At 32.2% G+C, this 17,692-nt stretch overlaps 2 protein-coding genes across 2 annotated transcripts; both read left to right on the top strand.

Moving 5' to 3' along the window:
- Positions 1-1,000: 1,000 nt before the first annotated feature.
- On the top strand, positions 1,001-6,558 carry LOC114377368. The gene is made up of 3 exons (XM_028335845.1): positions 1,001-1,173; positions 4,846-5,343; positions 5,791-6,558. Exons 1-3 carry the CDS (start codon positions 1,083-1,085, stop codon positions 6,381-6,383), a joined length of 1,182 nt encoding a protein of 393 aa, XP_028191646.1. The 5' UTR covers positions 1,001-1,082; the 3' UTR covers positions 6,384-6,558.
- A 3,110-nt stretch (positions 6,559-9,668) lies between these two features.
- LOC114376243 (la-related protein 6A-like) lies at positions 9,669-14,615 on the top strand. The gene is made up of 11 exons (XM_028334252.1): positions 9,669-10,063; positions 10,516-10,597; positions 11,849-11,943; positions 12,036-12,107; positions 12,182-12,261; positions 12,340-12,427; positions 13,421-13,468; positions 13,563-13,628; positions 13,702-13,833; positions 13,952-14,045; positions 14,132-14,615. The coding sequence occupies exons 1-11, from the start codon at positions 9,746-9,748 to the stop codon at positions 14,257-14,259; spliced, it is 1,203 nt and encodes a 400-aa protein (XP_028190053.1). The 5' UTR covers positions 9,669-9,745; the 3' UTR covers positions 14,260-14,615.
- Positions 14,616-17,692: the final 3,077 nt, after the last annotated feature.

The raw sequence follows: 17,692 nt of genomic DNA, 5'->3' as shown, positions 1-17,692 counted from the left end.
AAAAAATGATCGGATGAGAGAGAGTTGGATCATGTTTTGGATAATTAGATAAGAAAAAGGAAATTTCTATTTACACCCCTTTATCTCTTTTTTGTGTTTCTTTAAATATTATTTTTCAAAAACTAAATTTTGGAACTTACTTTTTAATTCAACAAATAACTTACTTTTCTAAAAAAATATAATTTAATTTTAGTATATTGCTTTTGATATTATTTTTACATTTCAATTCATTAATTTAATTGTTTGTAATATAATTTACTTTTTTAAAATATATTACACGTAATGATTTTTGTGTTCAAAATATTGTACTTTTCTTTTAAAAATATATTAATAATAATTAAAAAATGAAGAATATTTTTATTATTAATTATTATTATTATATTTTTCTTTAAAAAAAGTATAACATTTGACTTTTTATTTATATCAATATAATCTTAATTCAGAAAAAAAAATTGTATCAATCTAAACAGCATGTTTTTTTCTTTCTTATTTCTCTTATATACTTTCTTTATCTTTTATAATTATTAATTTGTTTTTATTCTATTTCTTGCTTCTCTAATTCACTCTACGTCCACACAAAAAAAACATTAAGACTATCATCTTCATAATAAACTCACGGGATACACGATAGATAGTATGAACACTGTCTGTACAAAATAAATAATATGAACACTGTCTAGTGCCGTAATACGGCGGTGGAAATTAAGGGGCCCGCCGGGAGACCCTAAAAAAAAACAGCCTGTACATAAAGTAAATACTATTTTTTGTACACAAATTAAATCAAAAAAATGTATTCCAATAACACTAGTTCCTATAATAATTATAGGAAACTAAAATCGGCGTCCACACTGCAGATTGGAAGAAACTTTTGTCAAATATCACTAATTATTAACTCGAACTTATTTTAATAAAGTGGTTTTAACCTAAGCTAAAGAGGAAAAAAGAAAGAAAAAAAAAAGACCACAACACTGCTGAGAATCTTGGATAAAAGGACATACATTCTTTGGCTTTGCGCTCCTCAAAAACAGAGTACCCTACACGTATCAGAGAGAGAATATTTTTGTTCGTGCAGGTGCAGATAGATGGCTCGGAGCTCCACAAGAATGAAATGGGTCTCTATCTTCACACTTCTATTCCTCTCCCACTCGCCCCTCACAATCTCCGCAGAAGATGGTAATGTCCCTCTTCTTCCATTTCTACTCTTTCTACTTCTTCCTCTTTTTTATGCGCTGAGATCTGATATTGCATTTGTTACTTGGCATATGTGCTTCAATTTGTTTACCCATTTTCATGTTTTGGGTTGAGTTTTTAGTTACCTTCTCCATTTTATGGTCTAGTATTATTGTACGAAGATAAAATAAAATTCTGGATGGTGTTTAATCGGTATTTTTGAGTTCTGGGGCTGAACATTAAGGATATTACCGATTACAGAAACAAGAGAGTGATCTATTGGGTTCAAACTTTGAAACAGTTTCCCTTCTATTTAACTTGCAAACAAGTTAAATAACTCAACTTAGTTAAAATGTTTGACTTTGTTTATGGTTTCTTACTTCTAACTCTAAGTGAAGTGAAGTGAACTTTGAACTCTATCGTTTTCCATTTGGAATTCTCTGGTCATGATTTTCAACACAGAAGGCCCACCTTCCTCTTTGTTATGAGCATTTTTCTTACCTGTGATCATAACTTTTCTGACTACTCCGTGGTGCTGTTCTGTTTTCCACTGGCTTGGTATTTTGATTTCATTTTTCATTTACTGAAGGATGCTTCTAATTTTTGTGTCATGTGACATATCATACCCCTATTAATCTTTCTCCATAGTCAAAGGCATCAGAGGAATGAACTTAAAATTATATCCAAAAAAATGAAATCTAGTTTGAAAAAACTATGATGGCAAAACTTGAAAAATGGCACTAGTTGTAAGTGTTTTCAAAGTTAAAGCGATATATAATACTTTTAAGTTCTAACTAATCCATATTCTGTAAAAGTACTTGAACAGAAAAGTATTTTTTAGTTGAAACTTGAAACTTTAATAAAAACGCTTTAATCTTTTATCTAGCTATTTTTTAGTTGCTACTCTTTAAATATTTTGATAATGCTTTAATATTAGTTGCTGTGTAGATAAAATTATCCATAAATACTTGTAGGAGAAGAAAAAACCAAATAAATTTCTTACACAAGTTAAAATTACCTTATACATAAATTTATTTGTAGAAATTCTTTCTCATTAACTTTTTTAAAAGTTAATTTTAACTTCTGTATAAGTTAAATTTACTTTATAATAAATTTTTATAAAAAAATACTTATAAAGAAACTTGTCTGAACATAGAATTTATCTAAACATAGTATTAGGATACGTCAGTATTACATATTTTGACTGAAAAAAGTAGCAGTATATAATTGGTTATAGGAGTTTGATGAATATAATAATGAGCCATAGATTGTGTAGTTAAGCTTATTAAATTACAAGAATCGACTCCATATGACCAAATTAAAAGTCTTGAGTACTGTGTATGATCCATTTTTTGGGGGGAAAGGGGTACAAGACTATTTGTGACATTTGGATATCTAAATCTTAATGAACCGCAAAACATCACCATCGTGCAATTATGGATGCCTTGTGGCATAATAAGACCGAAAAACTAGCAATGTAATGTAAGTAAAAAAAGAAGTACCCGAAACTCTACCTTAAAAAATGTAGATCAAACTAGGTTAGTGGTTTGTTTCTTATAGGAGGACTATAGTAGGAGAAGAAAAATAAAAACCGGCCTAGAGATACACGAAAGAAGGTTAAGCAAATGGGTCCGGAGCAAAAGACCTTTGTGATTCTTGTTAACCTAGGGATGGGAAATGACCCAATTGTCAGTGTTCCCGCCACTCAATACACGCTTTTTAGTTTTTTTTTTCCTCCAATCATGACCAAATGGCTAGTTCCTTTCCGTAAAGGACGCTAATTACTTTTACTATTATTGTCGCGTAGGTCGCTATCCTCCTCTATTCCATGCTCAGTTAAATAATAAAAAACACAGTAAGAAAAAAAAAAGTACTACTTTTTTTGTCCTCTTTGGTCAGAGTGAAAGGATTGCGGAGCGTAGTGAATGGCAGCATGCGTTAGGACCCACGCGCTCTCTGCTTCTTCAGGTTTTAGGAAGATGGATCATGCAAAAATTATTAAGATCTCATTTGGGGTAAATTTTAGTTGAGTTTCGAAATTTTTAAAACAGTCCATTTAAGATTATCACTATTTTTCCTACTAGAGCCCACTCTGATATCAGGTTAGATTTTATCTCAAAATCAATTGGCATTAAGTAAAATTGTCCAACATCCAAGAATTGAGACAGTCGATGTGAGATTTAGATATTTTTCGAATATGTATTATTTAATCATAAATAAGTGATAGTTTCATGTTACTTGGTAAATTTTTTTATTGGACCATACCTCAAATGCTCCCCGTCAACATCATCTTTTGTCGTTTTTGCTGCCTTCGGATCTTCCCTATCCTTCTTGGCTAGTTGTCATGTTCTTTGTTAGGCCTTTTTGATGGGTAGTAGTTTATATTGATCCTCTTTTTTTGTTACTACTTGAATCATTGTGTGCTTCTAACCTGCTTCGCAAGTTGGCACCTCTAAAAATGTGTTCCTTCTTTATTGTTTCAACGTGGGTTTTCACATTCTTGAGGCCCATTCTTGGATAAGGCAATCCAGATTATACTAAAAGTTTGCTGTTTTTTCTTGATTAGTGGGTGTTATTGTTATGAAAAACAAATGTAGAGACGGAACAAGATATAAATTGGAAAGAATGGTGTGGTTATGGTGCAATCACTACAAAACGACGCGGATATTTGTTGCATCCTAGTTCAACATAAATGTTGATTGCATTGCATTTTGGTTGGAATTATCTATGGGATGGGGTGGGAACATGTGCTTGAGGAATACACCTTGACAATGATTCTGCCGCCTCTAACCTGTTGAAAATACCTTGAGAGCAAAATGTGGCCCCGTACTCATCACAAATGCTTTTTTCTTTTTTATTATTATCATCTTAAGATAAATGATACCCATGTTATGCTTGATGCTTTGCTTGCCTGAAACATTAATGGACCATGATCTATGTTATTATTTTGGATGTTGATGATTTATATCATTTTTCAATTGACCACTTGTCACATATTTGGAGTCTAAACGTTATTAATATGCGCTACTTTTTGTCAACTATGCCATGTTTTAGAAAGTGATAGCAGCGGGGACGGGATAGATTTTTATATTGTAAACTTTTTTTTAAAAAAACAATTTTATATTGTAAACTTCATACTTTTAAATTTTTAATAATTTTATAAAGAAAAACGAATGTGTGCTAGTATTGATTTTGGTTGAACCTCGAATTATTTGAAATTGAAAGGTAATATTGTTGACGTGGAATTTGTTTGGGTCCCATGAATTAAGCTTTTGAAGTTGTTAACTTTACTTTCTTTTATTGTTATTTATCAGAATTAATTTAAGAATGATCTTGGCTTTAACTAAACTAAAACCGTTAGCTTAAGGGAAAATATTGCACAAATCATTAAAAGATTGCCATATGGATTTCAACGAATAAAAAAACTCGTACAATGTTTAGCATAAGGATATTATGGGATCAAACGTGATATGCCATATGCCAGGTTGTGGCATTCAATGTGCCGGACAAATGGTTTTGGGGCAATCCATTTTCGGAGTATATAAAAGATGATGAGATTTGTCGCTGATTTTAGTTAGTTTAACTAGTAGTACTATGCTGAGGAGAGGAAATTGTATATATTTAGAGGTACCAAAAAAGATATAAAGTAACATAAAAAGTGGAATCGAATTGCAGGGCTAGTGGCGAATGGAGATTTTGAGGCTACCCCAAGAAACGGGTTCCCAAACGAGGCGATTGTGGAGGGCCCCAGCGAGGTCCCAAACTGGAAGTCAAACGGCAACGTTGAGCTTGTGGAATCGGGGCAAAAACAGGGTGGGATGATCCTCATCGTACCGCAGGGTAGACACGCGGTCAGGCTCGGCAACGACGCCGAGATCAGCCAGGAGCTGCCGGTTGAGAAGGGTTCCATTTACTCGCTCACGTTTTGTGCGGCTCGCACCTGCGCGCAGTTTGAGTCCATCAACGTCTCGGTTCTGCCTGCGTCGCAGACGATAGACCTGCAGACACTCTACAACGTCCAGGGATGGAACCCTTACGCGGTTTCTTTCAATGCGGATCAGGACACTTTTAGGTTGGTATTTAAGAATCCCGGCATGGAGGATGACCCCACTTGTGGCCCCATCATTGACAACATTGCTATCAAGAAGCTTTTCACTCCTCTTAAACCCAAAGGTACCTCTACTTTATATTTATACATTACTTGTCATCACTCTAATTTTTAGACCATCATCAACCAATAATTTTTTTCTTATTAGACAGATAGTACCACCAACAAGGTCCTGATAGTAGTAGATTTTTACTTCCTTAAGCATGTTGAAAGGGGTTAAATTCCCTAGTGCTGGGTATAGAAAAGAATTTATTCCAAGAGACAAAATCCATTTTGATTATCTTTATATCTGGAAGGTTGGTTCCATGATTTCCGGTTGTGGGAATACCTTACTTTCAAAAAAAACACACACACACACATAAATAGTAGTACTGGAAATACCTTGATGTAGGGATACCTTACTTTCATAGTACTGAAAAGTGAAAACTAAACTAGGATTCAAACAAGCTTAACCAAAGATACATTTGCTGAATGGGTATTAATGTTGGTTTGGCTGTGTTGATATGTGCCAGACAATGCAGTGATCAATGGGGATTTTGAAGAGGGTCCATGGATGTTCAGGAACACTTCACTGGGTGTGTTGCTTCCCACAAATTTGGATGAAGAAACTTCATCACTGCCAGGTTGGATAGTCGAATCCAACCGTGCCGTCCGTTACATTGATTCCGATCACTACTCTGTTCCACAAGGCAGGAGAGCCATTGAGTTGCTCTCAGGAAAGGAAGGAATCATATCTCAAATGGTTGAGACCAAACCAGACATGCTCTACAGCTTGACCTTCTCATTGGGTCATGCTGATGATAAGTGCAAGGAGCCTCTTGCTGTTATGGCCTTTGCTGGGGACCAGGCTCAGAACATTCACTACACTCCCAATTCCAATTCTACCTTCCAAACTGCTAACGTCAATTTCACTGCCAAGGCTGAGAGGACTAGAATTGCCTTCTACAGCATATACTACAACACCAGAAGTGATGATATGAGTTCTCTATGTGGACCTGTGGTGGATGATGTCAGGGTCTGGTTTTCCGGCTCCAACGGGCTTCATGGGTTGGGCTTAGGAAGGCTTGGGCTTGTAATTTTGGGTTTAGTTTTGGTTCTGATGTAAAAAGGTTTTATTTGGTCTTGCTTTATTTATTATTACTATTACCATATGCCTAATAGGTTGTTTTGGGGTTGGGGTGTAGGTAAAGTCACATTCTCCATGTCAACAACGTTGTATGTGAACTGGCCTTAAGTTTATAGTTTATGCAATGAGAAATGAAATTGTCTTAGCTGTCTCATTTGTGCCTTTTCCCTGGTTAATACTTTCTTTTCTTTTTTGGGGTGGTGGATATTGGAAAACAATGCGACTAAAAGTCTAAAAGTTTGATGCTTAAGTGCATCTCCGGTAAGTAAAGTATGCCGCTCCCCATTTTCGATTTTATATTAATAAACACTATTATTTATGTTGGTTGTTTGTCAATTCCAGATCAAAAAAATTTATAGAAAAAATTGTTACTAGTATTTTTATATGCATATCTACCTATCTATCTAGATATAGATCCCCTTTGAAGATTTTACTCAGCGATTGGATCAAACTTTTAATGTATCTATCCTAGGTACGATGGTTGATACATTAAATGTGGTGGTTGAAGCGCATCTTAAATTTTGTCATTTGTCGAATTTTGACTCCCTACGGTGAGAAGAAAGTTGGTTGAATTTTGCTTTCGCATTAAGGTGCTGCGCAAAATCAGTTGTACATATCTGCTGGTAATGGTATCTTTCGTGAGATTATGATAATGCTTTTACAGTTTATTCCAACTCGTACGATGTACCTCAAGTCACCAGCCAGGCCCAAGAATATGTTTTGTGGCTTGCCTTTGACTAAATCGAAGACGTGGACAAGTTGATGGTGCTTAAGCTAATTCGAGACTGTTTCAATCTTTTTTTTTTGTCAACAAAAGTTAAATGTTAATATGTTAGTCTCTGTTAGGGTGAAGGATTTGAAGTTCAAATCCAATCTTTTTTTTCCTTCACTTTTTAATCATTAAATCAATTTTATATAACTTTGAGACTATTTTAAACATGATTTGGCTGATTGATGTTGAATCGACTAAGTGGTTTCCTTTTAGATATGTGTACGTGAAATTAGTTTTGAAGTAATATAACTTTGTAGAACTGATTATGAAAAAATGAGTTTAAGTAATGTAATCTTTGTTTGAATAATATATATTAGAAAATTCATGTTTGTAGAGTCAATTTTTTTTAGTATTATATATAGAAATGTAGTTAAACTAGTAATTTGTCTATAAATTTTGTTAAGGTTGTGTATCCAACAAAAATGTTCCCAATGTCTCATAATATGTTAAGTTTTTAGTTATATTTGATAAAATTAGCTGAAAAATTAGTTTATAAAATTATAAGTGTCTAGTAAAATTAATTGTTGAAGTAGTTGAAAAATATAAAATGACAAAAAATAATAATTATAATTTATTTAAAAAAGTAAAGTTTTTCATAATTTTCAACTTGAAAGTCAAGTTTTTTTTAGTTAAACCTACAATTTTTGTTAAGGTTATGTGTCCAAGAAAAATACTCCCAATGTCTCATAATATGTTAAGTTTCTGGCTGACAAAATTAACTAAAAAACTAGTTAGTAATTGGAAGCTGAAAAATTAACTTGTGAGTATTTGATAAAACTAATTGTTGAAGTAGTTGAAAAATGTAAAATGATTAAAAAATAATAATATTATAATTTGTTTTTAAAAAAGTAACAAGAAAAATGAATAAATATATCAATGATAAAAGAAGAAGAAAATATAAAAAATTAGAGATTAGAAACTAGCCTTTTAAAAAACGCTAAAATTTATTGAGAAACTACTTAAAATAAATTATTTATCAAACAATTAAATGAATTTTTCCACTAATACAAAAAGAAACTAACTGAAATCTCTTCTATGCAAAACTTATTGTGATATTAATGTAAAATATATATCAATTTTGTTAATGACTATTTTTATTGAAAAACTTGAGTGACGATTCTTGGTAAGATTTTCTCTTACAATCATGTTTTTTTATATAAAATTCAAATTCAAAATTTTATTTAAGATGACTAGAGTTAATTTCAATTATACTTTTAAATTGTTAATATTAAAAGTTACATTTTAGAATAAAAATATAATATACATATGTGTAAAACACAAACCTATAGTCGTGTATCCTATACAATAAATTTTGGTTTTGGAGACACCAAATGAATCATTTGGTTTCACCAAAAAAACAATTCAATAAAATTAAAAAATAAATCAATTATTTTGATTTTTTTATTTTTTTTTATCAATTTTCTTTCTCTTTTTTAGATTATTTAGATTTCCAAAACTTTTAACTTTTTTTTTATTTTGTTTCTATCTTTTCGTGTTCTTTTTTCTATCATTCTATTGTCTATGTTTGTTTGTTTTTTACATGTAAAATTGATTCTATTATATACCACCTTATACCTTTTGGCGAAGAGATATAATTAATTAAAAAAAACACATTTCATAACTTTTGCTAAAAAAAAATATAACTTTTAAAAGAGACACATATTTTCTATGAAAAAACTACAATTTCATAAAAAAATATAACCTGTATGTTTTTATGAAAGAACACATAATTTCATGAAATGGTACAACCATATTTATATCTTCTCATTATTAAACACATATAACCTTTTTTAATGTTTAATGAATAGACACATCCTTTCATTTATTTGAAAATCTGTCACAAATATTTTATCTTCTATTTTCCTAAATATCAGTTACTTGATTTTCTCCAGCATATTACCATTTTAATTTTCCATCTTTACTCTTAAAAAAATATTTATCTTTTTTATGCACTCATGCTTGCTTGCGGATTTTGCCCTTCGAAGGCATAAACTATACTCAATGCCTAACTTATTTGAAATGTAAGTAGTTTACAAATTTTAATTCATCATCAACAAATATATTACGTGTATTATTATGAAATTTAAATTGTTGATAAATACTAGACATATAATAATCATTTTCATAATTTAATATTTTTTGTAGATTTTATGCTGATAGTATAATTTTTTTATACTGATTCAAACAATAATAAACTTGTAGGTTTTTATAATAATCATTTTCAAAATATACTACAAATGACTTTTGAGTTTTGATGCCTTGACCACGTAAAAACTTGCTACGACTTTTTTTTTTTTTTGCTGAATAACTTAGTATGACCGTACATACAATAAGTTTTGTTTTTCTTCCTTTTTAATGCCAGGTGAAATGAAAAATAATTAATTTTTCCTTAAAAAATTATAGCAAAAATGAAAAAAAAGGACGGTGACTTGAACACGGTGGTGATGACGAAGCAAAATGTCAACAAGTATCTTGGGCTATAAAAGGATCTGATCTGAGAAACGGAAACACTGTGGAGACCGAAAGGTCGGAACATAAGGCGGGGAAGAGTTAGTTTCTTCTCTCTTCGATGGAAGGCGGGGAAGAGGTTCTCCCTTCGGCCACCGCCACCTCCGCCGCCACCGGCAATCCCACCGCTTCGCCTCCTCCGCTCGCTGATCTTGTCGGTGCTCCCGATCTCGCTGCTGCCTCGGACGACGTCGTTACCCAACCTGAAATTCACGCGCTGATTTCAGACGAAGAGCACGATCACGAGCATGAACATGACGATGACCTCGAGCACGGGCACGAGCAGCATGAGCATGACCACCACCACGAGGACCGCGATGATCACGCCGCTGTGGCCGCTGTCTCCTTGGAAGATCTCAAACTCAAGATCATTAAGCAGGCAACGCCTCTTCTCCCTTTCCACTATTCTCAATTTAAAAATTGCTTTGTTTCTGTGGAATTCGCTTTCCGTATTACTGACACGTGGAATTGGAGAGTGAGAATTGTTGTTGTATCGTATGCAGCTTGTGGATGGAGAATAGAATTTGATGTGTTTATTACTTGAAAAAAAAAAACCCTAGAAATCTCGTGCTTTCGCCTTTACTAGGTTTTGCTGTTTCGATATTTATATGATTCTGCTAGCTTTGCTCTGTGGAATTCTCGTATCGTGATACTAACTTGTAGAATTGAAGGGTAAGAATTGTTGTTGTATCGTATGCAGCTTGTGGATGGAGAATAGAATTTGATGTTCGAAAACCTATAATATTCGTGTTTTTCCGTCTAGGTTTTGCTTGCTGCTTGGATATTTTTTGTACTTCTGTTAGTGATTTGTTTGTGTTGATTTTATTGCAGGCGGAGTATTATTTCAGCGATGAAAACCTGCCTACTGATAAGTATCTGTTGGGTTTCGTCAAGAGGAACAAGGAAGGGTTTGGTAAGGGATATGTCTCTTAAGTGTCTTGGACCAATTTGATTTTAACTTGTGGAATTTTCACAATTTGATCTCCAATGTATTTATTGCCTCGCGGATTTGCATATGTTGTGCATTCCCTTTATATGACCATTTTGGAGTTTTTTTTAAAGTTGAAAAATAAAATAGTTCATTGCTAAGTTGAATATGTTAGTATGAAGTGTGGAATAATCTGGGTTATGTATAACATATATTTTGTAGGAGATCCTAAGGGAAGTTAAGTATTAGATCTTCATGTTTCTAAAGGGCCCTGACGTTTGAATTTGGTCATATACACAAAGTTATGAAGGACAACTAAGTTGAATTGGCAGTGTGACGGTTGTTTAAACTGTCATTTTTAGTGACTCATTATGTATGTACAGTTAATTAAGATTACTTTTTGTATGAGTTATTCAATTGTACTACTTGACAATAAAGGATGATCATATTTTCTCTTTCCTATAGATGATAAAAAAGAAGGATATTTGATGATGCTAGTGATCGATTAGAATTCATGATAGAAAAGGTGATCATTTATGTGGATTGAAAGGTGGAGCAGCTGTAGCAGCCCACCTTCTGCATATATACACTAAACTGAATGTAATATAAACAACAATGATGCCTTTGTAATAAAGTATTATTGATTTTTTTTCAACAGCTAAAAAGTATTTATATATATTATGTATAAAGGTTTAGGATATGCCACAAGTGGTAACATATCATAACCATATCAGAGTCCATCTATACATGCTTTGTACCATAACAATATGTCATAATCATAATTTTTTATGTCCACCTAGCATTAAAAATAAGACACACTACATAAACAACTCCCACTTAAACAAACTATACTAGGAGTAACAAATCCCTCTCACGCAAACATTCTGGTTTTCCACCGTCCCTTTCTATCCTCCTGCGGTATCTGTGGAGCCTTATTTTATCCTTGCATTCCACCTTTTAATCCCTCCACAATCAGCACAATGAGAATTGTTGTTTATTTAATCTGAAAAGCATTATCTAAGCCCTGCACATAATCATATGTCTGCAGTTGTGCATGCATTAAATGTTTTCAATTATGATCTATTCAAATAACCATTGTAGCATTTATTGCTTTTTGTATTAATAGCTTATCCTAGTTTTATGTTATCTGTATAGTTATCATTATTATTTGTCCATTGCTGCATGCATGTGTTTGTGTACCCTATCATTTAATCTTACTTAACTCCGTTCATGCAGTTCCTGTATCAGTAATTGCTTCTTTTAGAAAAATAAAGAAGCTCACGCGAGACCATGCATTTATTGTTGCTGCACTGAAGGAGTCTTCACTGCTTGTATGATTCTTCCTTCCTTGTTTGTCAACATGAACTGCATTGCAATCTATACTTCAAGTCCTAAGCAAAAAATTCTCCCATGGGGACTGCAGGTTGTTAGTGGTGATGGGAGAAGGGTCAAGCGGCTCAATCCACTTCGTTTCAATGAATCTAGAGATCATAAGGTATTTACTTAAGGAGCTTTATACTCTTTTTTGGTTTGTTCTCTGTTATCCTGCATCTTATTCTTGGACTCTAGTTATATACTGTTTTGGTAGAGAATTTGCCAGAGGATCATTCAAAGAAGAACATTCAACAAATATTCCATGAAGCTGGAAAGTATGATTTCTTCCTTAACTTGTGCTTGTGTATCCATGCTTCCAAATCTGCAATGATGTTAACATTTTTAATATGCAGTATAAAGAGGATAACCATTCATGACCCACATTCTACTTCAGAGTCTGCAAAACAACATAACAAGCAAGAAATGCTAATTAGTAATAAGGTACGAAACCATCTAATATTAACAGCTAACCCTAAATATGGACTGCTCTTACATTTTTTATTGTATTATTGCTTTTACTTAAACTTCCATTTTGAAGATTTTAGCTGTCTCTATATGGATGCATTTTATATATATTTTTTTTAATGTGGATAATTACATGCTTTGGTGGTTTTTATTGTCTCTAAAAGTCCAGCTAGGGTACCAAGTAAAAAACTGTTTTGTCGGATGATGCATATTAGGCTGCAATAATTGCATCTGTCTAGCCCCAATTCCACCTTTAAAAAAAAAAAAAGATAAACGAAAAGAAAGCCCATTCTCCTTATTGCTCGTGAACATAATAGTTAACTCCTTCACTGTAGTCGTCACTATTATCAATCTTCAAAGTCACTTTGGTGATTATTTTGAAAACTCCTTGTGGCCATGATTCTTATCTTATTTCTTCAAGAGTGAATGGAAAAAACATGAAGTTTACAGATATGTAGTTTCCTCCCTTAAACTAAGTATATGTCCACCTTGTTGATAATTCTTCAAGATAGCCAAGGGTTGTCATACTTTTAATTCATGCATTGACTTTTTCCTGGTTCAGTTGGATATCAGTTTTGGTGCTTGATTGGATGTGAAAAAAAAATTGGTGCTGCAGGCGCAGCTTGATCTCTGTTTGCAGTGTCATTCACCATGATTTAGTTTTATAAAATCTTTCTTGTCTATTATTTTCTACTGTAACATCAACCCTGCCGACACATGGGTAGGTCTGCAGACTGACAACTTTCAATTTGTGCTTTGCATTCTCTTGGGTTAATTTTTCAGCTTTTCCAGATTTTATTTAAAAAGGTTTTAGATAGATATAAGATAATCATCTTGTGTTTTTAAACTGCCCATGAGAAGTTATCAGCCTTTGAGTGTTAACTCTACATGCTATATTCTTTGCCATTCGTGCCTTGTTTAACTTTGTTTGCACTTACCATATCAATCTAATTCACTTATTTATTGTAGTTACACGCTCTTGTGGAATATGAGACTATGGAGGCTGCTGAGAAAGCAGTGAGTTTCAGTTTATGTACTTTTATATAATGATTGAGACTTTCATTGCCTGGATGGTTAACTTTGTCTTTGCCACTCCAATCCTGGGTTATAGGTGGCTATGTTAAATAATGAACAAGACTGGAGAAATGGCATGCGGGTTAAACTTCTCAAGGGAATGGTTAGTTGCAGGCTTTTTTTTTTTATTTGATTAATTGACAGTAAAAGATGTTGATGGTGATTTTATGATTCAGGGGAAGTATGGACACAAAAAACAAGCTTGGAAAGGACATCATTCTGAGAAGAATAGCTCAAGGCCTGAACAAACAGGAGATGAGGAGAATCATGGCTCTAATGATCATCATGAAGATACCCATGAGGAAGAAGTATGTATTCCGTTTGTTTTTCACTATTAGCAGCATCCTATAGTGTATCTGTTAGTAATTTGAAACCCTAAGAGTTGTTTTTAATGCTTCTACTATTTACAATTTTACATTAATACAGGATGGGGATCATTTGTCAAAGGATAAGGGTGGGCAGAGGTATAGAAATCAAGGAAGATCAAGAAAACATAAATATCGTGCTGGAAATGGAATGGGTATCTTTCTATTGTGGCAGTTCCATTTGATTACTATTATTATTTTCGAATCCTTGTGCTTTTCATAACCTGTTTCATTGTTCCAGGCCATGGAAGTGCACCATCAACTCATGCTGCTGAAGCATCAAAGTCACCTCCTGGACCCAGAATGCCAGATGGAACACGTGGCTTCGCAGTTGGACGAGGTCGGCCTCCTGTCCCTGCTTCGAATTAGCAAGATTTGACACAACACGAGGGATTGTATTTAGCAGTATTATGTGGTCCGATGTTTTAGTGATGGTACTAGTTTTAATCTGGGTCCCTATGCGTGTTCGGTTGAGTCAACATGGGTTTGTTGGACTGTTAAATTATGCATTCAATCTTTGGAAGCGAGTGTTGGTGGTGAAGTACATGCCCATTTTAAGATTATTAGGCTGGGAAACATAGAACTGTTTTTGTTGTGGTAATCCTCACCTTACGAGGATTCTGTGTAACAAAATCATATCGAGAAATTTGTTAATGGGGATGAAAGAAAGCTGTGTTTGATACCAATTGAAAATTTCTAGGTTGACAGTATAATGGTCTAGTTAACTATGTACCCATTTTTTTTCTTCTCAAGATAAGAATAAGAATAATTATAATATAGGCATTACTTAAACTGAAAAATTTGCTTAAAAACTGAATTTGGTCTGAAATTGGAGAGACCATTCTGTGAATACACTCTAATTTTCAATCTACACTGCATTGGACTTTTTGGACTTTGTGTTTTGATTTACACCAATTTATAAATGAAAGTGACCAAAAAGATTGGATAGAATGAACGTGAATACACTCTTTCTTTCTTTTTTGTTTTTATTTTAAATTTAAAATATTATAAAATATAAATATTATATTATATAATTTTTTAAATTGGTTTTAAAATTACTTATTTGTTAAATTAAATTTTATTTTTTTATTTTTTATTTTTTTAAAGAAAATGATATTATTAAATATAATTATTTTTGTTTTATTATTTAATTTATTTAACATATTTTTTAGGTGAATATTTTTATTTAAAATCTGAATTTTCTAATATATTTATTTTTAATAAAATTATATTACTAAATATAATTAGTTTGTTTATGTCATTAGATTTAATTAAAAATGATAAGATTTTTTGTTTAGCAATTTATTTATAGAAGAATATCATATTGTATTATCAATAAAATACTTAAACAAGTATACTTGATTAAGGAAAAATTTAGGATGGAGATATGTTAGGACAATTGTTCTTGTTATGGTCAGCAAATTTCACATTTTTCTACTCCGTTCATTTTCTTCGTCCATCTCAGTATGAATGCGAGTTGAACCAGGACGATCATTTGCAGTCTTCTTTCTCCTTGGATCAGGACCCCAATGATCTCGTTTCTTGCCACATTGATTCGTTCGTGTGGCAGTAAACCAAATGAGTTCTAGTAGACGTATAAAATGTGTTGTAAAGTGAATAACATCGACACATATTTCATGGGATCAAGATTGACATATTTATAGGTAATCATGACGTGAGAACATGACAAGTGTTTAGCTTGATATTTATCACAATCACACTTTTAGGATTGTAACATTACTCTAAACCTTTCAGGTTGTGTGAGTGTTTGAAGTAGGGATTGAGCCTCTATTATAACAAAAGTTTGATTGTGTCTGTCGAATTCATTTACAGTGTGTGTATTAGATTCTTGTTGACCACTATTCATTGCATTCGAGACGACTTCAGAACAATGTGAGTTGGAGTTGATCATTGCCTGTTTGTCGACCTCTAATAGCAAAGAGTTGTGCGGTCTTAGATACGTCTCATCAAGCAACGATGACATCGGATGTCTTGTGTTTTTTTAACATGGAATTAACAGAATCAGACAAATTGATAGTCATATGTCCCCAACGTTTCCCCCCATTGAAGCATTGTATAATTTTTTGTTTGGGTAATTGATGAAACCATTCAGCTGCACTTGGCTTATTCGCAGTGATATTTTCAAGGTGTAACTAAAAAAATATCAACAACAAGTAAATCTAACTACAAAATTACATACAATGTAACTAAAAAATTATACTATAATTTTATCCAATTTTTTTATTTTTTTTATCTGTATATTTTTATTTTAAAAAAACAAAATTATAGAATTTAATTTAATAAATAAGTAATTTTAAAACCAATTAAAAAAATTATATAATATAATATTTATATTTTATAATATTTTAAATTTAAAAAAAAACAAAAAAGAGAGAGAATGTATTCACGTTAATTTGGAAGGTGACGTGAATCAAAGTAAAAAAATCTAAAAGTGTAGATTGAAAATTAAATTTCAAAATGATATACATTAAAAAAAACAAGAAAGAAATAGTGTATTCAAATAAATAAAAAAACTGACCAGAGAGTGTAATTAGAGCGTGTACTCTTGTATATTGTTGCATTTAATGTAATGTATTAATAATATATTTTTTTATTTAATAATATATTGTTGTGTATAATAAATTTGCTGATTTTTAATAGTTACCTTAACAAATTATTGCTTCCGAATTCCAATATTATTATAAGGGTTTATTTTATTTTGAAAATTTGAACATTAAGCAGCAGTTTTTTTCTTCCTCTTTTGTTCTTTTTCTTTTTTTTCCCTTGAAGATTCAGGTGTTTTATCGCCTTCCAACACTTAACAGAGAAAAAAAAAACTTGTTTAAAATTTCGGGTCTCTTTGATTTCTGGTTTTTGAAAAAATGATTATCCAGTTTAAAAAGCGCAAGAACAATTTTTTTTTATAATGAGTAGATTATTTTTGTCTTTTTTTTTACTTTCAATTTTTTATTAATCATGTTTTTTTTTTCCTGCCAGATTTTCCTATATCCTCTAAAACTTGGTTTTTTAACATTATTTTATAAAGCACTAGTATTTTTTTTAAAAAAAAAATAGTCAACGTGTGATTTTCGGTAGATTAGTATCTATTTTTATGATTTCTCAATAATTTTTCTTTTATTTCCATTTTATTAAAATATGGCTTGGATTCAAAACATCGTTGGTTAAGGTATTTGTCCTTCCATAACGAGGATTACCTTCGGAAGAAAAAATAACACGAATATGTGAATGTCAAATTTGTTGAATTTAATAAATAAATAAATAGATAATGTAAATTGTAGCTGGATCACGTTGGACATTTTAATTAGTAGTATATATTTAACAATCAAAATTAATTTTAACCGGAAACTCAACTTCACTTGCTAGCTTAGTGCATGTTTGTTTTATGGTTACAAATAAAGTTTGGAGCAAAATGAGATTTGTAAAAGAATCCAAATCCTTCTTTTTGCAAAACTAAATTTGGAGATCATTAGATTTATGTTAAAATTCGTATATCTATTTTAAAGGGAAAATCAAACATAATTTTATCCTCACATGGTATGAGCAGCTAACAGAACAAAACCACATAAAAAATCAAAGAATTGAGAACAAAAATAGCAAAAGATCTTCCCGTGACGGAATATGTGTTGGGTTAGACACACGTAAAGTGGTTCACACATATAGCAGAAGCGAAAGCCAGTCCCTTCTAATGCCAAACGCAGGCATAAAAGCACGTTTCCACGTGGCAATTGTTGGTAAATCCAACTAAGTGACCCTAGCAAGCAAAACGGTTTGGGCGACGCGA

Source organism: Glycine soja, chromosome 11 (genome assembly GCF_004193775.1).
Source record: "Glycine soja cultivar W05 chromosome 11, ASM419377v2, whole genome shotgun sequence".
Classification (NCBI taxonomy): domain Eukaryota; kingdom Viridiplantae; phylum Streptophyta; class Magnoliopsida; order Fabales; family Fabaceae; genus Glycine; species Glycine soja.
This window is presented reverse-complemented; position numbering and strand designations above follow the sequence as displayed.